At 37.3% G+C, this 26,860-nt stretch overlaps 1 protein-coding gene and 3 non-coding genes across 5 annotated transcripts; all 4 read right to left on the bottom strand.

Annotated features, from left to right (window-relative positions):
- Positions 1–186: 186 nt before the first annotated feature.
- Positions 187–26,860, bottom strand: LOC137584932 (protein Skeletor, isoforms B/C). Of its 2 annotated transcripts, XM_068300534.1 has the most exons (14): positions 25,632–26,860; positions 15,721–15,797; positions 15,498–15,649; positions 8,946–9,057; positions 4,854–4,987; positions 4,709–4,793; positions 4,444–4,644; positions 4,280–4,300; positions 3,872–4,196; positions 3,594–3,808; positions 3,260–3,531; positions 3,066–3,196; positions 2,833–2,996; positions 187–2,762 (listed from the first exon to the last, which is right to left on the bottom strand). In XM_068300534.1, exons 1-14 carry the CDS (start codon positions 25,789–25,791, stop codon positions 2,616–2,618), a joined length of 2,196 nt encoding a protein of 731 aa, XP_068156635.1. In that variant the 5' UTR covers positions 25,792–26,860; the 3' UTR covers positions 187–2,615. The 2 variants fall into 2 exon arrangements, with proteins under 2 accessions (XP_068156635.1, XP_068156636.1); XM_068300535.1 differs by lacking the exon at positions 4,280–4,300.
- LOC137585999 (U1 spliceosomal RNA) lies at positions 19,563–19,730 on the bottom strand. The gene has a single exon (XR_011033660.1). It is a non-coding gene; the product is annotated as a U1 spliceosomal RNA (small nuclear RNA).
- On the bottom strand, positions 20,856–21,021 carry LOC137586010 (U1 spliceosomal RNA). Its single transcript, XR_011033670.1, has one exon. It is a non-coding gene; the product is annotated as a U1 spliceosomal RNA (small nuclear RNA).
- Positions 22,477–22,639, bottom strand: LOC137586000 (U1 spliceosomal RNA). Its single transcript, XR_011033661.1, has one exon. It is a non-coding gene; the product is annotated as a U1 spliceosomal RNA (small nuclear RNA).

The raw sequence follows: 26,860 nt of genomic DNA, 5'->3' as shown, positions 1-26,860 counted from the left end.
GGTGTATCTGTATTCCAGGTGAAGGCGATTGCGACCATCTGTTGTCAAGCTGCAACTGCGCAGCCGGCTGCGTCTGGCCTGGCTTATCGACAATTGGATCCAGGTCCAGGCCAAAGAAGTCCATTTTAATCGGCAATCGCAAAACGTAATCAAGTCCGACCATTCTTTAAATAAAATAAATGCACATTTGTTTTTGGAATTTATTTGTGGAATATTCTTTTGTTTCGCGATTTCTTTTTGTATGTTTTGTTGGTTTTTGTATCAGTTTTGATTTTACTTTCATGAAGCTGCTTATTGACATCAATGTTTCAAATTTCTACAACTTAATTCAACTGTTGCAAGTTCTCTTAGGGTTTTTTTACTTGACATTTGATTTTTTATTTTGATTAACATTTAAAAATGGAATAGTTTTGTTTTGTTTTTTCTTTCTCTGACTCATGCATATTTTTAAGTATGTATTTTTTTATTTAGTAAATTGGAGATTTTTGGAATGCAAGAATAATGAATTTTTGTTGGAAAAATGTTGCTATCTAAGTACGTAGGTATTAGGTGTTAATTAATAATCGACATGGTAATTTTTTTTTTTTTTTTTAATATATGTTTTTTTTTTTTTTTTTTGTTGGGGAATATTTTTTTTGTTATTTTTTTGAAATGTAGTCGTATGTACTATTTGTGTATTATTATAAATCAATTCAATATTAATGTATATATTGATGAATTATTATTATTCATACAATTTCTCATTGTTTACTTTTTTCCAACCACTTGTTTTGTTTTTTGTTTTTATTGTTCTCTGGACTCTTGTGCGCTTAGCTACAAAATTATCTATACAAAAAGTAAGTATTTGCCTTACAAAATCTTTCTTGATCCTCGACCTTCAGTATTAATACAATGCGTTCTTGTTTATGTGTATATAAATTTTGTTTAAATGTCCATATAAAAATTGTTTATAAATTGATGGATGCCATTTGATAGTTTGGCTTATTCGAGATGACAATATTTACGTTCAAAACTCTCTGCTAAAACATCGAGTACAATAAACTCAAAAAGGAAATATGTTAGTAACAAAAACTTAACAAAGTCAGTATTACATTTATACAAATACATATATTTATTTACATATGTATGTATATATTAGAAGTACATTCTTATTTCTTTAAGAAAAAGGTAGCTTTTTTTTTGTTTTTATTACTTAATATGTGAAAAGGGTATTGTCATTTAAATGTATGTATGTATATATAGATACAAGTATTTCATATTTGCTTACATCAAAAACCCAAACCAAAAAACTTGTAAAAAAAGACGAAGCGCCGACTTTTTAAATACCCTGTACCGCCAGAGTGGCTAAGTTACGAAGAGCGGTGACTCTTACTTGATTTATCCAGAAGAAAGTGTTAGAAAGTGGTAATAGGATAATGGACATACGAATTCTCTCTCAGTTAGGGGACTCTAACAATAAGAAACTGCTTCGGGGGGGTGTTCTTGTTTAGCATAAGGAATTTCTCACTCCGGGTACAGGGTAAACTAAATAGATAATACAATTACAACTATCAAAAAGGTATTTTCTTATCCAAAGACATGCAATTTAATACACATACTAAACAATTATCAATTACTTAGCCTATATATTTCGTCAAGTGTTTTGCACATGTTTATTGTCATACATAAATATCGAAATTTTCATTTTGTAGAACAAATAATACGATATAAAAACGCCAATTAATAGATATAAATGTTTTGATAACAGAAATAAAATTTTTAGAGCGAATCAAATTACATTTTAATATGCGTGGCGTTTAGATGCATTAATTAATTGCATTATTTTAAGTTTGTTTGTTTTTGTTTTTGTTGAAAGAAGCACCACAGTAGTCAATAGCAATGAATTACATAGTTTTATGCCCTCCATTTGTTTGTTTCCTCATTTAATTAGTTACAGTTACTTAGTTTCTTTTTGCTTTTTGTGTAAAATTATTGTATTTGTTTCTCATATCTCTCAGAATTCACATATGCCCATTTATTATTGTCATACAATTCTTCTCTTGTCATTTCGAAATTTGCTTAATACTATTATTATTCTCTTATTGTAAAATACATTATTTTTTGCGCACATTTATTTATTGTCCTCATGTCGCATTATTATTGTCGGCTCACATTTTCTATAGAACCGATGGAAAAATTACAATTTTCCCCTATTTCGATTTACATTTTTATAAGTAAGTAAGTATGTTTGTATGTATTTATAAAAAAACTGCATAGAAAAAACAAAATAAGATATAAAACAAAAATGTAGAAAAAAGAAAATTCGTCCAATCTGCATGTGGATACAATTTCAACAGCATTTTACATCTTACACAATAACACGATCAAGATATAAAGATATGTTTTTCTTTCTTAGCTGATATTAGCCTGGTTGTAAAAGTGTGTCAATCAATTCAAATTTTCAGCAGCTAAGGTCATAGATATGAAATAATAAATTCGATACGGATCTTGATGGATGGTTATGAGGGATATGTAAAGTGTTCTTTTTTGTTTTGTGTAAATCCATATCTGCTGAAAATCCTGTTCGCTTTTGTGCCTATTTAATGGTTGAAGGCCAAGGCTATGGCATTACACTATCAGGTCAGTTGACTTATTCTTGTAATGCCAATCAGACTAAAAACTGTTGAAACTGCGTAGAGAATCAGATGAGTGCCGGTGGCCAAGTTTGCTGTTCCCCTGTTCACGACGTTGATTTTCCAGCCAAGATTGTTGTGGGTGAAGCACTATAAAGAAGAAGGAGTTTCCATATATAATACATTCATAATATAGATACTGTATGATACTGATTGTTACCTGATAGTAGAGCAAATCGGGAGCATCCGACGGCACTGTCCAATTCAAGAAACCCGGCTCTCCATCTTCACATTTGTAGACCAACGTGCCCTTGTAATCCTCAAAGTTATCAATTTCCGCTGATCGATCCACTGTTCGGTGTTCCCATTCACAATAACGGCCAGCTACAAATAGAGGAGGCATTTGATATACTACAAAAGCATCATTCAAGAGTTTATTTTAGTTGATCCTACAAGCTGTGGGTATAGCATTTCCATCTTCATCGAATTCCACACCCGCATATACTTTCTGTTTGCGTGCCTCTAGTCCAACTTTTTGTCCTAGTCCTCCCTCCGGAGAGTCCGAAATATAGAACGGATGATATCTATAAAATGGAGACAATACGTTTAACATTTCATGTAGAACTCTTGCAAATGTCGTGGATTACCTTGCCGGCTGTGCGGGATCATTTCCACCCTCAATATAGAACTCATAGTTTGCGCCACGCTCCACAGTTATCTCAGGTATCAGCAGATCGTTCACATACCAAGCAATGCCCCACGAAGGCACGCCAGTAATAGCTGTATAGCCGCGTTTTCCTCCGGTTGGACCAATGCTGGCATGGAACTTCCTGACACCTTCGATTTTGCGTGCGGGCCAGGGCTTGGGACCACTCACATCCTTTACATCGTACAACGAGTTCTTGCACGAGTGATCATTCTGAAGAATTAAGTCATTAGTTTATTGCAATTATAGAAAGATAAGCCTTTATCCCAACTTACACGAGCCGAGAAGTTGATTCTTATGTCATCCGGTGTATGATCGCTGGCTGTGTGCAAATGGGCATTTGCCTCCTTTCGGCTGTTCAGGGGTCCAATGGCAGCAATAATCGATACCTCACGATCAGTGGGAATCGGTGCATCGTAGATAGCTTCATTTGTTTGTAGGAGACGCTTATAACGTATGCTCGTTACACCGTTCTTTCGATCCCCGCTCACTGCGAAAGGAAATAGGTTTAGCTTCTGCATAGATTAATCATAGACATATTTTTCGCACTTACCCACTATGACATCATTACGGGCTCCAATGCGCTCATCCGGACAAACGCCACGCTGACCATCGCACTGTGATAGGTCCGATATAAAGTAATCCTCTGCCCGGAAAACTCTGGCATTTGTATCATAGAAAGCCACCACCACATCGGACTGGGCCATCTGTGGACGTCCATTGACTCCCGAGAGTCCAAAGGCCATATACTGATCCTCCGTAATGCGGCCAAAGAGTTCAATCTGCAAATATTCGCCCTGCAGCTCCCATTTGACTTGCAGTTTATTGGGTAAAATTTCCCGACAATTCGAGTAGACAGGCCTTGGAGTTGTTGTGGTCTGAAATGGAGACAATTGACATGATCAGAATGAGGTAGGATTCCAAGATGGAGGACATGCATGAGGCTAAGTCTAGTACTCACGGGTGAATACCACCATGGAGGCTAATGCAGAGTTAAAGAGATATACAATTATGAGTTATGTAATTAATGAGAAGACAATGGAGCAAAATGTATTCAAAATGGTTATGTTTAATTTTGAAGAAGGTTCTGGCACAAATTACCGATCCGCCTGCCACTCCACTTACCGTTATCTTTGTCTGACCCAGAGCCGGTGGTACATCCAAGTCCCTTGGTATATAAACATGTCCAAAATTATGCCTATACTCCACACACCACACAGCCAGCCAATCAATATCGTAGACAGTTAAACTTCCTGGCAATTGAATTTCAATATCCTCGCCCTGGTAGCCACGCAACGGTTCAAGGGATCCCATTTCATTGGGCACCTACAAATTGTGCATTGCGATTAAAATAATCATACCAATTTACTTAATTTGTTTCACACAAAACCTTAATTCCCATAATATTTGGCTCACTGCCATTGCCCACCCAGAAGTATGCATCAGGTCCGGCTCCATCATAATGCAAATTGGGTCTGTAAGCAAAAAATTTATTAAAGTTTCATTTCATTTACATGACTTCCCAAAGTTCTTACATGTAAAATGTCTTTGCATCCAAGACACTTATGTTGCTGGAACGCAATCCGTGGGCCAACCGCTTGAATTCGGGTAACACACGCGGCTTTGGTACATCAATTCCAGGAGGTATAAAGACTTCTCCAAAATCAACCTAGAATGAAATGTAAATTCAATTTACTCAAGGGTAAATATAAGTTTTATCAAGTTTGATAGCCTGAACAGTTTAAAAACAATATGAAAGGAATACCAAAAACTCTAATTTAACGTTAGGCATCGGAATCTTTCGAAATCCACCTTATAGGGTAACTAAAACATAAAATTCGACCAATAACTGTATGCTTTTTGATTCGGTGGGTGTTTTCTATACACCACACAAAAAGATCTTTCCAATTATGAAAAATTTTGGCTATATTCTATTAAATTTCTCTTGTTTTTTCTAGATATTATGGACAGTTTTGAGGACGAGTCCCGATCGAACCAAGATAAAGCATATGCAGTTCTTCTTAGACAGTTTATTGCATTAGATAATAAAACTTGTTTTATATTAAAGTGAATCAAAATTCGATATAGTCACTCATTTAAGAAATTTACTCTTTTCCATGTTTTTAAAGAGTAGACTAATTAAAAAAGTAAGAAAAAACTGTAATAATTTATCTGTAAGTATGCAAATTTTGCATTCAAGCATTAAATCTTTTTAAAAAGTGAGTCAGGTTGAATTTTTACATGAATTATCTACATTTTACATGTGGCTAAGTTATTGTTGTTGTATACCCCCAAACATTTATACATAATAAGTAGCTCTGTGTGTGTAGGTGTGTGTATGTATGTTTATGTTTGTGTTTATATATGTATGTATGTGTGTGTTTTGTCATAGTTGTTGTGTGGCCCCCAAAAAAGTGAGGACATGCGCGCGCAGAACTCCACAAACAACAAACTTACCCCAATCTGCACAGGGTCCTTGGGTGTGTGTGTGTGCGGGCGGGTGTCAGTGTGTGTGTGTGTGTGGCAGTCAGCCCCCAAGAAGTTTTTTGGCTGTCAGTCAATGGAAGAAAACGTAACAGACACTCACACAGGCACAGCCGCAAAGACAATTGTGTTTGTGTGTGTAACAACTTTGGCACCCTGTATGCAATATGTATACGTCTTTACGTATGTATTTGCCTGTATGTGGGTGTATGAGTGGGCGTGAAGGGGGGGCCGTGCTTGTGTGTGTGTGTGTGTTTATATGCAACCACTTGAGTTAATCAAAAATGTCTGCTGTAATTTATTTTACTACGGCCGCCATCTTTTATTTGACCATGCAGGAGTATATCGCTTTCCTTATCACTCTAACAGTCTCTTCTCTTCTCATTCTATCTCTCTCTCTCTCTCTCTCTCTGTATTTCTCCATTCAACATTTTGCTTGTAATTTAAAGGTTTTCATTTCAAATGCAATTTCTAATTAGACATTTTAATTTTCAACTTTTTGGCAAGTTTCAGTTTGAAAGTTTCACGGAATCCCAAAAGGGAATGCATCTGCTTATATATATATATATATATATATATGTATGTATCTCTAAAAATTTAATTAAAATCTCAAAATGCAATGATAATATAGTTCAGAGAAGAAGATTTAAAGGATTATCAAGTCATCGTCGTCGTTTCCTGTCATTAATTTTAAAGCCAATGAATGGATGAATTGTATGTATGTTATTTTCGGATTTGCTATTGTTGGACCACTATATTTCTCCATTTCAATCAATGCCAAAGAATCACATTCTTCCTTTTAGTCTAGTATAATGCACACGTTCGCATTTTTCCCGTTTTTTATACCATACACCCATAGGGTGAAATGGTATATTAAAGTCGCCAAAATGTATGTAACAGGCAGAAGGAAGCTTCTCCGACCCTATAAAGTATATATATTCTTGATCAGGATGAATAGCCGAGTCGATCTAGCCATGTCCGTCTGTCCGTCCGTCCGTCCGTCCGTCCGTCCGTCCGTCCGTCCGTCCGTCCGTATGAACACGCAGATCTCGGAGACTATAAGAGCTAGAGCCACCAAATTTGGTATGTATACTCGTGTAGTATGCACATGTTCAGAGTTAATTGGAATTTCGGCCACGCCCCCTTACGCCCCCAGGAATCACATAAAACTGTTTTTCTTAAAAAGTATAACAGCTAGAGACATAAAATTTGGTTTATATACTCGTTTAGTTGGCGCGCAGAAACTAATTGTTTAAACTTTTTGCCACGCCCCCTTCCGCCCCCGGAATTTACATAAAACTGATTTTCTTAAAAACTATGACAGCTACCGACATCAAATTTGGTGTGCAGACTAGTTTAATAGACGCGCAGAAACTGGCTATTTAAAAATTTTGCCACGCCCACTTCCGCCCCCGCAAATCAAACAAAACTGATTTTATCAAAAACAAACAAAGCTAAAGTCACCAAATTTAGTATGTATACTGGCTTAGTATTCGCGCAGAGTATATATATTTTCATATTTTGCCACGCCCACTTCCGCCTTCACAATTAAGAAAAAACCGATTTTCTCCTGTAGTTTTTTGACTATCGCATTCAAATTCGGCAGACTAATTAATCTTATCTATTTCTACAAAACTACCAAATTTTATTGAAATCGGACTAGAAACATGCAAAATATGCGTATGAACGTATTTTACTACGCGGTCCACAAGGCCAGAATTGGCCGTTGGCTAGTAGCGGCGCTAGAGTGCTCGTGTGTTCGTAGAGTGAGCGAGATAGCACATACTATGAAACATGTGAAAACAATTTAATAGACATACATATGTACATTTGGTTTTCGAAATTTAAAAAAATTTGTTTCACCTGGTGTATGGTATACCCGAGTCGACGAGTCGACTTACTTGCTTCATTTTTATACCATACACCCATAGGGTGAAATGGTATATTAAAGTCGCCAAAATGTATGTAACAGGCAGAAGGAAGCTTCTCCGACCCTATAAAGTATATATATTCTTGATCAGGATGAATAGCCGAGTCGATCTAGCCATGTCCGTCTGTCCGTCCGTCCGTCCGTCCGTCCGTCCGTCCGTATGAACACGCAGATCTCGGAGACTATAAGAGCTAGAGCCACCAAATTTGGTATGTATACTCGTGTAGTATGCACATGTTCAGAGTTAATTGGAATTTCGGCCACGCCCCCTTACGCCCCCAGGAATCACATAAAACTGTTTTTCTTAAAAAAGTATAACAGCTAGAGACATAAAATTTGGTTTATATACTCGTTTAGTTGGCGCGCAGAAACTAATTGTTTAAACTTTTTGCCACGCCCCCTTCCGCCCCCGGAATTTACATAAAACTGATTTTCTTAAAAACTATGACAGCTACCGACATCAAATTTGGTGTGCAGACTAGTTTAATAGACGCGCAGAAACTGGCTATTTAAAAATTTTGCCACGCCCACTTCCGCCCCCGCAAATCAAACAAAACTGATTTTATCAAAAACAAACAAAGCTAAAGTCACCAAATTTAGTATGTATACTGGCTTAGTATTCGCGCAGAGTATATATATTTTCATATTTTGCCACGCCCACTTCCGCCTTCACAATTAAGAAAAAACCGATTTTCTCCTGTAGTTTTTTGACTATCGCATTCAAATTCGGCAGACTAATTAATCTTATCTATTTCTACAAAACTACCAAATTTTATTGAAATCGGACTAGAAACATGCAAAATATGCGTATGAACGTATTTTACTACGCGGTCCACAAGGCCAGAATTGGCCGTTGGCTAGTAGCGGCGCTAGAGTGCTCGTGTGTTCGTAGAGTGAGCGAGATAGCACATACTATGAAACATGTGAAAACAATTTAATAGACATACATATGTACATTTGGTTTTCGAAATTTAAAAAAATTTGTTTCACCTGGTGTATGGTATACCCGAGTCGACGAGTCGACTTACTTGCTTCATTTCTAATACTGCCAGCAGTTAAATTACAAAAATGTAATTACAAAACCGTTTTGAGCTTGAGCTAAAATATACACACCATAAATCTGTAAGAGGATGTCGCGTGGCGCGCCAAAACACAAAAAAAAAAAAAAAGGGAACAGAAACCAAAAAGAAAGACGAACGACTGAAAGACTCACCGTAAAACGTCTGCACCATACTGACAGCCATCGAATGTCCTTAATCCTTTTGCCCATGGGTAAACGCAGTATGATGTCCGTATTGTTGTGTGCCTGCAGAATGGGTGGATCACTGCGGGATAGAGAGGATGTAAGGAAGAGAGGGATAGAGAAGAAAAAAAGGGCCAAGCAGCCATAAGTAAAGTAGATTTTCCGATTTAATTGTGTGGTCACACAAACCAGCAACAGCAAAAGCAGCACCATAACGAAAAGGAGAAGACCAGCAAATGATGCACTCCGGACATGACAGCCATGGAAATGCACTTTTTGTGTACTTACAGAATGCTTAAGTCGAACTTATTAAAACCGAAACGAAATGACAACAATCGTGGCAAAGTTTTAACCCAATTTACACTTGTTTGACTTCGAAAAGTTATTAAAACAAAAATTGATCTTATTTTAACTTTAAAACGTTCTTTTTTAAACTTTAATGGTATATTTTAAATTGTTTTTAAAGAATTTCGATTATTTAATTGAGATGTATTTGATTTAGAATGGTAAATAAAAGATAAAATTAGGCAAATTTTAAAAATATTTCTAATACAATTTCAAAATCTAGTTTTCCATTACACCAATTCAAAAGAATGAGACCTCAGGAAGTTTATCTATTAATATACTATCAGTTATCTGTCTTTCAGATTTATCAATTAGATTTATGTTACGAAGAAATGAAATAGAAATTAAATATTAACTGATTGTTCAAATCGAAATATCATTGGACGGTCAATAAATAGTAGCTGGTATAACGATAACATTAAAGAAAACTGAGTTATTTTAAATGGGAAATGAAATGACAAAGGCCTGCGGGCTCGTGGGTCAATAGAGTCCGCCTCCAATTTGCACTTTCATTACTTGTATGTGCATAGTCGATGTCATTAAAATTAAAATGAAACCAAGCAGAAAATGCAACAATCCAACAACTATTCCCATACCCTAAGCCCCCCAACCAACTCTTTGGGCCAACAAGCTTTTTGTTGGTTTATGTCACAGAGTAAAAACCGCACAGTGGTCAACAGAATCCGCAGCCAATTAACTTCTATATGTATGTACATACATAAATATATACACATGGTATTTACTTACAACTATATAACCACTAGTTACATACACACAAAAATGAATGCAGTTGCAGTTTTTGTTGCAATACATATCATTAAAAATGCAATCCGAAAAAGGTTTCTGTTTTTTTTTTTTTTTTTTTTGTATCTCACAAATAATTTATGAAACTGCGCATGATGAAGATTTATGGCTAAAGTCATCTGCTGATGGCAATGGAGTAGCATGGGACTCATATGCATCCATAGCAATCTCTATTCATAGGGGGAATGGATCCTAATGACTGTGTTGCTCTGCTGGTTGTGAAAGATTTATATTTTATGTCAATTAGGTTTGAGTTTAAAAATAGAGAGAGACAGAGAACTCTGAATATATTCTAAACTTAATCTTCTCTTTAAATATTTTAATTATCTTTATCGCTTAGAGTCTCTATATGTAATCATCTCTATATGGCAAATCCATCCAATAATTGAGAATTTTGAATGTTAATAATCAACTTGAAGTCTAAGTATGGCAATCCCAAGAGGGTAGCAATACAATGGATATAGATGCTATACATCACTCAGGAGTGACAAGCGGAACTCTTAAGGGTGTGTGGTTTATTTTGTTTTCTGGTCATGAGGAATAACGAACTAGGACAAGTGTCAGTCCGACAACAAGTCCAACAAGTGTAGGCCAAGCCAAAGCCATCAGCATTAGACGCGGTTAAGTGCCACAGATACACACGCACACACACACTCACCCTTATACCGAATCTGAATCCAAATCTGAGCAACAGTTGCAGTTGCTTTTCTAATGAGCCAAAACAAATTGTATGGTTCCACTAAATGTCAACAGAGCATCAAATGTATCTACCAGATACTTTTGTATACAGGCAGCGTGTAGATTGAATGCCATATATGCCATATCTCTGGGGAACTCTATTGAGAGTTCTGCTTTGAGTCCTGTTTGCTCTTGTTTCAGCATTCGCAAATATTGTATCTTACATTATTTGGTTTGCTTGCTTGGTAAAGGCGCCCTTTAGAGCTCAATGTGTTAGTGCTGGACATTTATTGATGCACTCAGTTCGTTTATCGATTTTCCTTTATTTACTTTCACCCACCCACACACACACATACAGTCAAACAAAGACACCGACATCACATGCGATGCGATGCGATGCTTTCACCCAATTAGTTGGTACTTTCAGTTCACAAATCTCTGTGGCAGGCAGCTTTACTTTTCGGTCCTCTGTTCACTTTAGATAAAAGCTCTAGCTATACGAGTGTGTGTTGTGTGTGAGTGTGTGCAGAACTATATAATTTCCGTAAAATGTTACTAAGCCCCTTACTACATACTTGTTGCTATCTACATTCATTTACAATATAAAACGCATACATGCTATGGGATCATTAGTCCCTCCTGCTGACTGGCGTGTTTTACATTTGCCCGATAAACAAAACGCACAACAATTGAAAACATTTCAGAACAGACAATAAAATACGCCAACTCAGCAAACCAGAATCCGCAACCACCGCAAACCTTCACCACCCAAAGGCACCACCAAAAAAACAATTTTTAAATTATTATGAATATATTTAATGCTCTGATGATGACGATGCCGCCCGCCCATCTCAATGACAGGGCCAGATGATGAAGAGCAGCCAAGCAACGACTACTCAATTAATTTTGTATTAAAAAGGGGGAGAATATTTCAAGTGTGAGTGCAAGACAACTCATACATTCTTTAAGTGATTCATCCCTATAAAAAGTGTAGCATACATTTGTGAGCATGAGTATTTCTCATTTGTATAGATCAGAGAAAATCATTCCTATAACTAATGATTTCCATTCACTAGTGAAATGAAGCAGAGCCTCATTAAAATTTCACCTTAAATTACAGTCTCAATGCTGTTTCAATCAGAAGTGAAATCAATCCTCAATTACTTCATGAAGATAGAGTTATTTATTTGTGTGCATTTTATTTTGATTTGGTACATCCAAAATAATGAAATTTAAAGTATAGTTTTAAAAGTCTTTTTTTCTACTGGGACGGTTACCACAAATAGAGCCATAAAAAGTGGTTGATACTCTATTAAGCTCACGTTTTTACTCGCTATAGATCTTTTTCTCTGCTGATTTGAAAGAAAAGCTTACGAAGATGACCCACAGTACTTTAAGTCGTCTACATGTGACGTTTGGTTTTTATTTTTCGTTTTTGTCTACTAGACCATTATGTTTTGCTTTTAAGTAGGCCTTAAGTAGAAGACCTCATTTTTTGTGATTAACGCGGTAAGCATTTCCATTGCTTTCAGCAACAGTTGCAAGAACTTTTTTGGTACTTAATCAAGTTAAAGTCAGTTGCCACCACATCATGCCGATGGGCAAAGGCAAAGGCAAAGGCAGAAGCTGTCGCAGTCACCAGTCGAAAGTCATCAGTGAAAACAGTTTTCGTGTTGCGGCTTCCTTGTCAACGTTGATTAACACAATGACGGATGAGATGGGCGGTGAGTTATTTGTTTGTTAACGGGGAGTGGATGAGAGGTAAGTTGGATAATAGAGCATGAGATGGGACGGGAAGCTGAGAGTGAGAATGTGTTGGTGTTACTCGTCGCTTACAACATGACAATGAAGGACAAAACTAAAACTTCGTTTTGCTACTTTGCATGCAACACATTTTTAATGAAATCTGCATAAATCAGCATTAAGCCAAAAGGCTGCTGCGCTAGAGATGCAAATGAGCAACAGCCAGTGGCAATGGCAGTGGCGGTGGCAAAGGCAGAGTTAGAGTAAGCGTCATGGCAACGGGCGTTAATCAGCACAGCGTCGCTTTTATGCTTCTCAAAATACAACAAAAAAGAAAGAAAGAAAATTCTAATTTAATTACTTATGCTCGATGCATCCATTGTGACATAAACTCAGCCGCCCCTCAACCACCCATGGAAAGCAAAGCGAGCGTGAACATAAAAAGAAATGAGCAACAGCACCGTGTGGAGCAGCAGGAGCAGGACAAGAACCAGGACGAGGAGTAGGACACACAAAGCGCGCCAGAAACAGTTGGGATAATTAAAGTTGATTGGCATGCCCATGCAGAAGCCATCGAAAATTATGTTCCTGTCATATGACACAGTTCGCCTAGACAAAAGAGCCATGGCGGACAGAGTCGGCAGGTTACCAATCAGTTGCATTTATCAATTATCGCTCAGAAGCGCCAACTATCAACGTTATTTGACAATAAACCCAAGCAATTTGCTCTCTCAAATTCATACCACAATAATCGTCATCATCATCATCATCATAATGCCCCATTCCATCTCATGCTATGCCATGTCACCGAGAAGGTGCACCCGTCGTCCCCACACCCCGTGCCCCGTAATGCTTTCGCAGTGTGGTAGTAGGGGTAATGTGTCTGAAAGCGTAAAAGCGTGCAATCGCTATGGCGTTCCGGGCTACCACCCCAGTTTCTGATTCACACAATGTCGCGGCTATATGGATATGTATGTATGGATGATGGGAATGCTCTTTGTGGAGCGTTTTTGTGGGGTACGGATGGCAGTGTTGTACATTGAACTAATAAAGCACGGCACGTGGCATCAACAATGAAACGCATTAAAGTCGATTACAATATGAAGTTGGCTCTTGGCCAGGGGACGGAGGACAGGGGACGGCTTCAGCATGGAACTTAGAGGCAATACACACGTCATCAAACAGCATGAGCAGAAGCATTTTTTAAGCGGCAAAACCACCGAGAACAGCAGACTTTATTCCCGTAAAATAATGTCATGAGCGTAGTTTGAACCCCACCAAAGGGTTGAGTACCCTAAAACTATTATTGTCAAATATTCAAAATTTCAATGCACCAATCAACAAGATCTAGACTGAGATCTCAGACGTGGTTCTGGGAACAGATCTATAAAACCTACTTTCTCGTAAGCTTTACACACTCTATTTTTGTTTCAGTAAGTTAATATAAGCTAGTATTCCGATTTAGCCCTTTTAAGCTTTTAAGTTCTCCATTTTCATTTAAATGGATTCTCAATTTGTCGATAAGATCCATCTATATCTATAAATGTAGTTAAAAATATTGCAATTAAATGTAAGTTTGAAGTTGTTCGATCTTTTATTTTGGCTCATGGATGAAAAATCAATATTCGATAGCCCTTTAATAAAAAATTCAACCCAAATATTAAATTGCTTTGATAAGCATTCAACATTACATTGATAAATTGTGAAATCATGAACTGCGCCACTCAGATTGCTTTTTACCAAGCTCACACTGGTAACATGAGGGTGCGGCAGAAGGGCTCAAAGAACCAAGTGGAGAGGCAAAAACTCTTTATCAAAGAACTTTCGTTTATTCTCAGCACGCGTCTGCTTGTTATTTTTGACATTGGCAAAATATTTATAGAAAGATTTTGTCTGTGCAACACATCAGGAGTAGAGTTTGTAATGTAACTACAGCTAGTCGCAGTGCCATTATATAATGGAATGCTTGAATTCTTATTCCAGGGACATGATAAAATGCCAACCACGAAAGATGAGATAAGAAAGTAGCATCACCATTCACCTTTACCTTAACCTTTGCCTTCGCTTCGAAGGATAAGACCGAGGATAAGGCTGAAATGAGAGGCTTAGTTAGTTTGTCAATGCATTGTTAAATTGTTAATGAAATATGCAATGCATGAGAGCATCCAAATGATGTGAAATTGTGTGCGTGGCAGCAATTTTAGCTGCTGTTGCTACTGCTGCGGTTTAAATGTAGTATTTTCTCTCTCTGGCTGACGTCAGCTTAGTGCTTAGAGGAGATTAGTGCGTTCAAGTGGCTGGCGGGCAAGGTAAGTAAATAGTTTGTCAGGCTTAACCTTGTGCTAGGACTGAAAGTAAATACTAGTTGGGATTCTACCCTATTCTATTCCTTTTGGCTGTCTGCACTTTCTGTCAATCTTTTTGCCTTGCACTTGCTGGGAGCTTCCTGATGCACACCCCATACATATATACATACATACATACATACACACATGTATGTATGTATGTATGACCACAAATCTAACGTATAGAAATAAATGAGTTTTTCACATTAGAAGGCAACGAAGCGACAACAGCCTCAACACCAACACCAACACCAAAATGGAAACCGAAACTCAGCAGCAACAACAACAATAACTAGCAAAGCAAATGGCAGGCCAAGATGAAAAATGTTTTTTAATTTTTGAAAGTGGTTTCATTGTCAACCGTGCGTAACAAGGATACATACACTCACTCACACAAACACACAACATATAAGTATGTGGCACACATATACAATCACAAAGGAAATGGCCCGCTGCGCTTGAGTAGCCAGGATATCAACCGCAATGGAAAACCGAAAATCTTCTTTGGATTTTTAAACTTATGCATTCAAGACATACATACATATATACTTATATAGCTAGGAGAGCTTTAGCATCCCACAACCCACCGCTCCTCTGTTATACTTACATGCCTATATATTCCTCTGGATAGGGTATTATGTAGCCTTCAGGACTGGGACGTGGTGTTTTTCCCACCCAAAAGAAGGCATCCGGTCCAGTGCCATCGTAGGCAAACGATTTCACAAACAGCGTAGACTCATCAACGGCATAGATTTGACCCTATCAAGTATATATGTAGTTTTTCTTTAACACAAAAAATTCCATCTCAATATATAGACAAAAGTACTCACCTTGATGCCATGGGCAAAATTTGTAAAATCTCCTATAAAACGTCCATAGTAAGGCTCTGGTGGGGCACGTCCAGCAGCTGCAATTGAAATTTTATCAATTTAGTTTTCAATATTTGCTTATTTAGGTATATTATCTCTCTAGATCAATTGAACCTTTGAAATTATGTTCTACTAACAACACTAACGTCATTCGTATTTTTTGAAAGTAATCATTTATTAAAAAGTTGTTGTACAAGGATTCTAAATTGGGTATCTCTGATCTGTATACTGCATAACTTACAGTGTCGTATAAATTTCTGGGCAAAACGAAAGGGCCACCTTATGCAGAGATGTGGAAAAGAGGCAGCTGCCATACAAATTAATCCGCAAAAGCCCACAAAAAATTCTTTGTCATAAAAAAAAAAAAAGTTTACTCGAGCATCAACTTCTCTCTGACATTGTGGTTGATGATGACGTCGCTGATGATTATGATGATGAACTCGCTTCTCAACTCCATTTGCCTTTCTCTTGATATATTCCCTGGAGGAATTGTTACCACAGCGAGACCTTAGTGACTTTGGCTTGGCAAATTGATTGAAAACCATGAAATATATTGAAATTCAATGCTAAGAACTCAACAGAGATTTCGCAAACAATCGAAACAAATGTTTAAACACAAAACTGACTGAAGCGTAGCCACAAACATCCATCTCATGGGGGGAAGCAAGAATCCTTGATAGAGAGGGAGAAAGCCCAATTCCTTTTCTACGCAAAACTGGCTGCAATTGCAATTTTCAATCTTCAGAGATCCACATACTAAATCCTAATACCTTAAGCTCCTTTTCTACACTGGGGATGTGGTGAAGGAGGATGCGTAGAATGTTGCTAGGGTATTCCCCAGAATGTCTCAATTGATGACAATGATGGGTATGGGAATGTGGGGGAGGAAGATGAAGAGAATGGTAGCCAAGGTAGCAACAAGGGGGGATGGGAACGACGATGATGACGACAACGTAATATGCATTAAATCTACTAATGTGTGCATTAATCTCTGAAGTCTTGGCGTGCAAATATAGCACGGAGCACGTGTCTCTCTCAAAATATACGTGCTCGAGGATATTTATACAAAGTGATGACGGGCACGTTGACGTTCCACCAACTAATACAGGCACCAGATAGATACAAACACAAATACAAATACAACATGCTACAAAAGACCCCGAGGCAACCGGCACACGACCACCAACCGAATAATGTTTTGGCATTGATACCGAGGGGGTGAAACTAGATTCTCGGTAAATGAGGGCAGTTGCTGAAGCAGGACAGCAGCAAATAATAGTCAATGGCCGTGTCTATCTTTCTAGCTGGATGGCTGGCTGGCTGGCTGTTTGAGTGGGTCTCGGGTCTTGGGTGTTGGGTCTGCGACTGTCTGCACAGTGGCTGATATTTCGTCATTGAAAGTGATAAGATTTTTCACAGCAGATAAGAAGGCAATAGATGACAGCGATGACAACGATGACGTTGCCAAGGCAAGCCTTGCCAATATGAGAGTGAAGTGACTTTATTTTATTCTCTTTTGTCTTGTTGTCAGGTTAACAGAAAGAGAGAAAATTGATTGGCAAAAATAGAAATGTGACCCACATTTCGTGACAGTATTTCATTCTTCATTCATTTTTTTTTTTTGTCATTTTTCTGAGCCACATTTTTTTAAAATTAAATTTTTCACCAGACCAGAGGACAACGAAATAAGTTCAATCTGCTAATAACATTTAAGAGCAACAGCTGGGCAAGAGATAAAGCCATTCGGCAGACGGTTTAATCTCCACAAATTAACGGGTATCCATGGCTACTACTACTACTATAACGACTACTTAACAGCAATACGACGAATGGCAGGGATAAACATCCAGGCAAAGCCCTAACTGCCCTTCAAATCTGCATAGTGTTGCGCAAAAAAAGGGTTGCACTTTGCCTCTGATTGCTAAGCTCATCCCTTGTCCCTTGTTCCTTGTCGACAAGTGCGTCAGTTGGGGGTTGGGTTAAAAGGGGTAACCACAGAGACCAGTTGTGCAATTTAATCTGATTCTATGATATCTTTCAAAGCAAATTATTTTCTTTCAGTAAATTGTAATTTTTACTTAAAAAAAAAAAAATATAATTAAAAATAATTCCTATTCGAATTTTGAAAGGAAAATGCATTTAACTTATTAAATTTCACCAAGTTGCAAAATATACATTTCCCAAGGTAAGGAAACACAAATTTTTTTTATGGAAAAAAGGAGAATCTCTGTTAAATTTTTACATCACTTGGTCAAAAAAAACTTAAAACCTGAAAGGGAGTGATAAATTAGATAGAAAAGAGTTTGAAAAAAGGTATGAAAAGTTGGATAAAATCGTTTAAAAGATCTGATTTTGTCGATGGATGCATTAAGGCAATGAAAAGACGCCAACAGATTATTATTCAGATAAGTTGCAAAGCCAACATCAAAAACAATTTGCCGACTACCCATGTGTATTACATTTAACGTTTAGTTTTTTATTGATATGCATTTTACGTGATGTTTGGAAAATGCATTTACGCTTTCTATCAAGTGCCACATAAGAGGGCCTCAGGTTGAATGACACGTTTCTGCTTTGGTCAAAATAATCAGTGAGTTGAATTTGAATCCAACTACCAATAAAAGCACGAAGACATTGGCAGGTGATGAGTAATCACCAGGGCTCACGATGGATAGAGCTCTGAGAAATCGAATTTTTCGGATTTGCATTACATATTTTATAAAATTTAATCGCTAACGTTACCTAGTTAATGAACACATAAATACCACCCCGGGACCTGCGAGCAGGAGGAGATGCTCTTCTAAACTTCATTTTGATATCTGTATTTATTTTGCCCGACATCAAAGGAACAAATGATAATTAAATTCGCACTAATCTGGCCGTAATTTATTTTATCACATGCCCATCTTCGGCTTTGACGTCGTCATCAACATCATCTACCATCCTCCTTATTTTGCCTTATTCATCCAAGGGTTGGACTCGAGTCTTGAGCTAGGCACGCACGACCAGGACACACGAAAATTCCAAATCAAATTTTCATTTACTTCCGAAATAGACTCTACGGAAAGGAAGTTGCCCTCGCACTCTGGCACCGTATCAACTGGCGGGTTCATTGGTTGGTCGCCCAACATCATTAAAGCCCAGAAAATATTCCTCCCCAGCTGCCAGTGGGGATGTTTTTGCTCTATGTGTCCTTGTTTGTCTCTGTGTGTGTGTGTGTGTGTGTGTCTCTCTCTCTCTTTGTGTGAGTGTGTGTATGGATGGCAAATCGAATAAAATTTAGCTGACTCAATAAAAATCAAAAAGCGTTAATGCTAACGATATGACTTTAACCTGAAACCGAGTAAATTGTTGCTTGTGTCAAAGCCAAAAAAGGGGAGTCGCCGCCTCCGCCCACTTTGTCCCATCCTCGTTCTTGTCGTCGCAAGCGTACGCCGTACGGCGTGAATTTGGGCGGAAAGGCAGCAGGATATGGCAACTGGAAGCAATATTGCAACGTAATCTGACAGCGACAATTTTTTCTCCTTTTCTTGGCACGGACTTTAAGACTTCGAAACTTGGCAGGGTAGTAGAAAACGTTTTAATAAATGATGATAAATAAATAAGGAAGCGCGAAAAAGGAAGACTGGACCACCCACAACACAAGGAAATATCAAAAAGGCAGGCGTAGTTCGGTTAATGAATCGATATCTGGACCCATGATCGATGAGCAGAGAGGTGGAGCTTTCATCTCGGACATTTCTTTAAATTACCCCTTGCTGTAAATGCAAATCAAATTGAATTTTGTGTATTTATTGTCATATGTCGGGACGGCGCGAACGCCTTTCCCGGCTATCAAAAATTAAACGCTCGAAATATTCACATTCGGAACAATCGTAGAGGTCAATCCAAGCCCAAAGTGCAATGGCCAAATATCGTTCCAGTGTAGTCGCCTGCTTGATCACGACCTAACCACAGCGCCGGTAAACTAATTTAAATCTAATCAAACACTTGTGCTTCCCAAATGAAAAATACTTAAACTTGTTGAGAATCCCAAAGTGAAAGTTTCAATAATTTCTCCAGGAAAAATTGTATTGCTGCTTTTCAGGTTGCACTGTGGGGAAACCCCCAAAATATTTTCTTTAATCAATTGCATTTTAACTATCAAAATGTTTGACTGTAAAAATAATCAAAAATCAGAGGGCTGGGCTAAAATTCGTCTTGAATTTGTACCACAGAACGGAAAGCAAGCATTAGGACGAATTTTAGGACATATTTGTATGTATTAACATAAAGTATTTGCTTAAGTCTCTATGTTTTTGGTGGCTAACTGAAACTAACTAAGCCAATAGATTACTTAATAAGAATATATTTCACTACCTTCCATTTCGAGTTATTAAAATTGCAGCAAGCAATCCTTCCTTTAAAGGATTACTTACCATTTTACTTCATTAATTCTAATTCGAGTATTTCACAAAGATTTTGAGTCTAAGACTGAATCCTTTCATCTGTCAAATAAACTTAAAGCGAATTTTGGCTTCTATTTTGTATAAGCTCTTTTGTGAATTATAACAATGGCAGAGCTAGCATTTTGCAGTTTGTAGATAAGTACATAATAAGTAATAAATACAATTTATGTATGGTATGCATAATATGCAAAAGTTTATAATTAAATCTATGCAAAATGTTTAGCATGGTGTTTAAGACAAAAATAACTACTGTAAACAATGTGCCAAAAACTTCTTTAATAAAAGATGGGCTAAAACCAAGGCTAAAACAGTTGATTTTTAGAGAAGCAAGCGAAAAATAGTAAATTGGTGTATATAAAAGCCAACCGCAGCATATATATATTTGTAAATATATGTACATATATTATATCGGGATTACGATTTACTAACATGTTTTGACTTGCTTTAACTAACTACTGCCAACCAATTTTCCAATGATTTTCTGAAATATTCAGTAATATTACACTTCATACACCTTTACATCTTGTTTTATAGTAGTAGGTATACAATGAAAATGAGAGGGGTGGGTAACGCATACTCCCAATTTCAGTTGATCTTTCTACGCTAGCCTTGATTTACTAAATTGCTTTCTGAAATTTATTAATTAAGGTCGGGACGGCGCGAACGCCATTCCCGGCTACCAAAAATTGTACGCACGAGTTATTCACATTAGGAATAATCGCAGAGGTCAACTCAGCCGAATGTGCAATGGCCAAGCCTCACTCCGGAGGAACCGCCTTCGTGATCACGGTTAACCTCTACGCCAGGTAAGTATGCTTTTCTCCGCTCAGCATAAGGGTTACCATGCCTGAGTTGCTAGAACTGATTGGGAATTGTAAAAGCAAGTGGCAAGTAATTTGTACCTGAAAGATATGCAACACAATTCGAAAAATTTCTTAGAGCAGTGAGAACATCCCTTCAGACAGAAAGACTTGTAAAGTCTTGGTGTCGCCGATCCCAATGACAGAACAGAAACGAGCGCCCACCCAGCGGGATATCAGCACAATTCGCATTTATATTTATTTCAATTTTATGACTTCATGTTAGCCAAAATCTCACCACAAACGAAATGAAACTCAAATATGTACACAAAGTTTCAATGTGGCAGTGGTCGCTCTCGTGAGGGTAGGGAGGAGATACGCGGGTGTAGTTGTAAATCCAAAGCGTAGAGATTAGAAATTTTGTATAGCCATGAGAGTTGGCGTGGGAGTGTTGGGTGACTTAGAGCATGGGGGCGTGTCGCATTTACGCCCACATAAAGCTCTATATCTATCCTTGTTGCACGCATTGTGGACTGCGGTGGTGGTTTCATACATATATGAAACCGCAGCTTCTAAATTCCATTACAACTACAACTCCAACACAAACCGAAATGCTGGCTGTGGAGCCATCTAATACACGAAATCATCATCAACCATCTTCATCAGCAACAACAACAACAACAACAGCAGCAACAGCAAAGCGAATAGCATCGCTTCTTGCCTCTTGGCACGCTTGAGCTAATTTAATCGCTGCAAATTGCTCGACAATCTGCCAGGCATTAAGGAGCTCAAACTCCACACGTGAAATGTGAGACGAACCCCCACATACCAACTGAGATGCATGTAGGTGGGTGGGTCGGAGAGTATGGAATGTGGACGAACCCAAGTGTGTGAGTGAGTGAGTAAATGGGTGGCTGGTGCGAATTAGATTACATTTCCCGGGGATTTGGCACTACGCGAAAAAGGAAGTTTTCCTTCGCTTAGTTTTATGGCAATCGGTTTGTTAAGCGCTGTTGACTGCAAACAAGCGATAAGAGCTTGTCAGTAAAAATAAAAGTGCAGTTCCCAGCCCCCTCCAAATGGAATGCACTGGGCCAATCGGAGATACGACTACGCCATGACAATGGCAAGTAAATGGCAAAATGATGTAAGCGTTATTGCATAACCCATTCATTGATATTATTTCCTTTAACCGTAACTATTTCATGACTTAGTTTGGTCTGCTGGTAAGCCAATTCTCCACACCCCTCCCTTTGTCTACTTACAAACAATTGATATTCAATGAACCATGCCAGCGACAAGAAAAGAAAAAGAAATCTTTTTGTAAATGACCCTATTAGTTGCCAATGTGGTCCGGACTCAAGGGCATTAAAAGAGTTGCTTTAATTATCCACTTGCAATGAAGAATAATAATAGTAGAAATAACAAATATCCTTTTTAACATTTTTTTTCTATATTTATTTGTATATGGCGGGACGGCCTATTGCCGTTCCCGCAGACTAAAAATTAAGCGCCCGCTTTACTCACGTTAGGAATAACCGGGAGGTCAACCTAACCGGAAGTGCAATGGCCAAGTCTCGCTCTGGTGTAGCCGCCTTCTTGATGACGGTTCCCCACTGCGCAGTTAGATAATAGCAACTTAGAATGATTAGAATTATGCTTTTCATGGTGAAAATTCTAAATTCACAAAGAGAAAGTCTATTAAATTTCTCTAGAAGAAAAGTTAATGGGCTAAAATTATTGACTTTCTTAAGGCAACCACATAAATGGATAAAAACCAAGTAGTGATATAGGAAAATAACATTTCATGATTCCTTGCTTTCATTTTATAAATTTACCAACAGAAATGATAATCTTGTAATACATATAAAATAAACCGAAAAAAACTATCTATCTTAACACAAATTGGGTTAGCTGGAAGAAATTGAGATTTCTGTTTCAATGACAGACACAATATTGACGATGATGATGATGGTAAGATATTATCCATATCAGTATGGATACAGCCCACCTTAATGGCCAGAAAAACCGCAACTGGACCATCTGGAAAAGCTTGTTTTTGCCAGGCAACGTTTTACTTTCATCAATTAAATGTCTGACGGTTGGCTAAATGCCTTTGGTTTAGTTTTGCTCCGACAAGCACATGTACATATATCTGTATGTTGGTTTGTATGCCATTAATATTACATAAGAGTCGGGCTGCTGTCGCCTCACTTCTGTATGTGGCTCCAGCCACAATTGTCAGTCAAAAGGCAGCTTTTTGGCTTTTTGGGCCAAGACAGTCAGCGTGTGGGAACTGTGAACAGGCCAAGTACAAAGGCTGGGCCCACTAACCGGTTTCCATGTTACACCATTCGCTTTTTCACATATTTTTGTTGTTTTGTGTTTTTTCTTTCTTTATTATTATTATTATTATTTTTTTTTTTTTTTTTTTGGTTTTTCATTTTTTGGCAGTACTCACACTGAATGATTTAGTTAGTTTTGTTGTTACTGTTTTTTCATTTGGTTCATTGACCCTTTCCCTCATCCCTTCTAAAAATTGTCTTATAGACGAAGACGTTTACAGAAGCTTGCCTAATGCGAAGAGTAATTCTTGGTAATAAATAATGTATGAAATGACAAACGATAAGAACAACTTAGTACAAAAATCAAATCGAATGATGCCTCATTAATCTAATTAAGTTCTGCAAAATTATCTAATGGACCAATAATAGAAACATTTTGATATTTATTTAGAAACTCCGAAAGCCGTGTACATTGTGTAATAAAGTAATCATCTCATGAGATGCAGAAACATACATACATATGTACGTATATATACTTATAAGTTTGTAAGCCTTTTCTATGACAGAAACTTGCTTTTCTGATCAAATGGTTTAACGGGAAAGGGTATACAAATATCGGTACGGCCGAAGTTAGACAGTTCCCTCTGGTTCAAGATAACACCAGTTGGAATGACATAAACCTTTGTTTACCATATTTTAACAGAGAAACTGTTCCAAGCTTTATTCCAATCTGTATTCTGGGAATTTGTGTTGGAATTGCGTAAATCTCTTTCTCACAAGCAACCATAAACGCCTTGCTGCTGACCAATTGCGTGACCAAAAAGTAAGCGGTTGGTAGCGGTTCAATGAACCCAACTGCCCCCATTGGCCAAACTAATTATGGTAATTAAGCACCCATAACTATGGTTATAGTCGCTGGAGAATAGTATGCAAAACAATGGCCATACTTTGATTTAGAGTCTTCTCCATAAGCATTAATTCACACATATACATATACATATCCAGTAAGAAGATTCGAGTTTCACAATTATGTTTTGTGGGGGTGGTGAGAAGAGATAAAAAATGTTGAGGAATGTGTCAAAGATTTTGAAAAAGTAAAGTATACACGACTCGAAACCGCATTACTCAGGTAACCATAGAATTGTTGTGCGCTAAATAACACAAAGCTTAACGTGACTATTTTTCAGCATTTTTTTTAATGACTTGCCACAACTAAATTGTTTACAGAGATTTAAAAAGTTGTGTTAATAGTCGTTTACTTTTTTTATTTGTCAGATGAGCAAAACCATCGAAGTGCACTGAAATATACAAGTGACTCATCAGTTTTGTTTTTTGTCTTTTCAACGTCTGAAGGGGAAATCATTAAATATAACTGAAGCTGAGACACTTGAAAATATCACACTCAAACACATAAAAAATGAATAGACGGGTACTTCAGATATTGACGGTCATATGTCTAAATTAGACAAACGTTGCTTCAGGGCTCAGACAATCAATGATGTTAGAAAATCGATTTATACAAAAAAAATTTTTTAGAAAAATGAGATATTTTATAATGATTTTATGATTTTTAAATATTTAGTTCCAATTTGAGGCCAAAGTTTTGATTTGGCTCGAAAAGGATTAAAGAGTCATATGATTTAATATAAAGACTCAAAACTGTTAATTTAAGTTAACTAAATATCCTTTAAGTCTTTGCTGTGGCAATTCTAATTATATATCTATCCTCTTAGGGAATATCTTTTTTATTACGGTTATAAATAGTATCCATAAGAAAAAGGTAAAAACTGATTTTCGACAATAAAATTGGAAAAGATCTAGAATCTACAGAGGTCTCGGACACGATCTTCACGACTTCTTCATATCTGACATATTTTTACAGTTCTTCTATATTTTGTATAACGTATTCATATTGTACTATCGTTAGGGCAAAAAGCTTTATCACGTGGCTTATTTTTTGATTGGACCGCCATAAAATCGTCCGCCTACCTAAATACACGACCCGGAGATTATGGGATTAAAAGATGTTTTTAAGAATTCGTGAAAAAGTTTTGAATGGTATCTACATGTATATATATATCTGTTTTAACTGATTTGCATAAATAGAAATAAATGCCGTTGTCGAACTGATATGAACAAAGAAATATATTAAACAATTTCGAAGGATAAAATGCCCCACACATCACACAATATGGGATACCTATATGTACATAAACGTATTGTGAGACATTTCAGTAAACAATTTCCCTTTCAATGGGCCTCAACTCTCTGTTGGTTCATCCTGAGAGGGGGTGGGGAAAAAAGTGATAGTAAAAGTGATTTTCTCATGGTCGACTCACCTTGACAGACGAGGCCATTTAGCAGAGCTGCAACAGAAGCAACAACAATCAATTGTGACCAGGTGATGGTTAATCCTTGTGCAATTGATGGTATCCTTGTTCTCTTTGTTGTTTTTGTTGTCGATGCCTGACGACGCGTGTTGCTGCAAATTGGCGACATTTCCAATACCGAAACGGTTACAAAGAATAACCGAATCTCAAAAAGTCAAAAAGCAAATCCAAAGTTTTTGTTTCTTTTTGTTTTATTGTCGTTGGTCCTGAAGATGAGCGGGGACCTTGCGCTTGCGTGTGCGGACAGGTGCTAAGCCTTAGAGCGCGTGTAGGGAGAGACGGGGTGGAGGTGGTGGTGGTGGGGGGAGTCGCCGATTTTCGGGTGGGTTCCTTAAAATTCCAATGCAAATTTTTGATTCGAATTCCGGATATATAATTCTTTCTTAGCTTGTTGGTGGGTTTGTTGATTTTTTATTTTGTAATTTATGTTTGCAATTTATTTATTTGTATTTGTTGACGGCAAATCCTATATAGTTATTGTGGTTTCTCCCTTTTTACTATTATCGAGGTCCCATGACTTCTTCTATATACACACTAGCGCCTTGGTATTGGTGGCCTCGCCGTGTATGTGTCTGCGTGGGAACATATACACACATGCATACATACATACAAAGAGTATATACTCGCATATATAGGAGAGAACCGTGATTTTATTGCAGTTGAATATTGACTTTATTGTTGTTTTTGTTTGATTTAATTTAACTATTTATTCACTTATTCATTTCTTATAGAAATTTTCTAAATTATTGCACAATTCTTTTGTTTCACATTTAATGAATTTGATTTTTTATCATTATTAATATTATTGTAGATTTATTTGTACAATTTACTTGGAGTAAATGTTATTATCATTTATTTTTTGTAGTATTAGTATGTTAGATTTTGTAAATTAAACTATATAAAAAACGAAACGAAAAGTTTTTAATTTGGGCTAGGCCCATAACCATTGGGGCTCAGATTTTGCGCGCACTCGAAATTTTCGTATTTTTCTTCGGTTTTTTTTTTTTTTGTTGATTTCAGAAAAGTTTAATACGGAAAAAATAACAGTTAATATAAAGTTGTATTATTAGGCAAAATATTGTGTGTTTTATTTCAGCGTCAAATAAGAGTGGATAACGGAAAAAAGCATCACGCGCGTCAGGTCTTCACAAGCTCATACTCGATTGAAATACTCTCCC

Source organism: Drosophila tropicalis, unplaced genomic scaffold, assembly GCF_018151085.1.
Source record: "Drosophila tropicalis isolate 14030-0801.00 unplaced genomic scaffold, ASM1815108v1 contig_878, whole genome shotgun sequence".
Taxonomy (NCBI): domain Eukaryota; kingdom Metazoa; phylum Arthropoda; class Insecta; order Diptera; family Drosophilidae; genus Drosophila; species Drosophila tropicalis.
The sequence above is the reverse complement of the archived record's forward strand: the minus strand, read 5'-3'. Positions and strand labels throughout refer to the sequence as shown.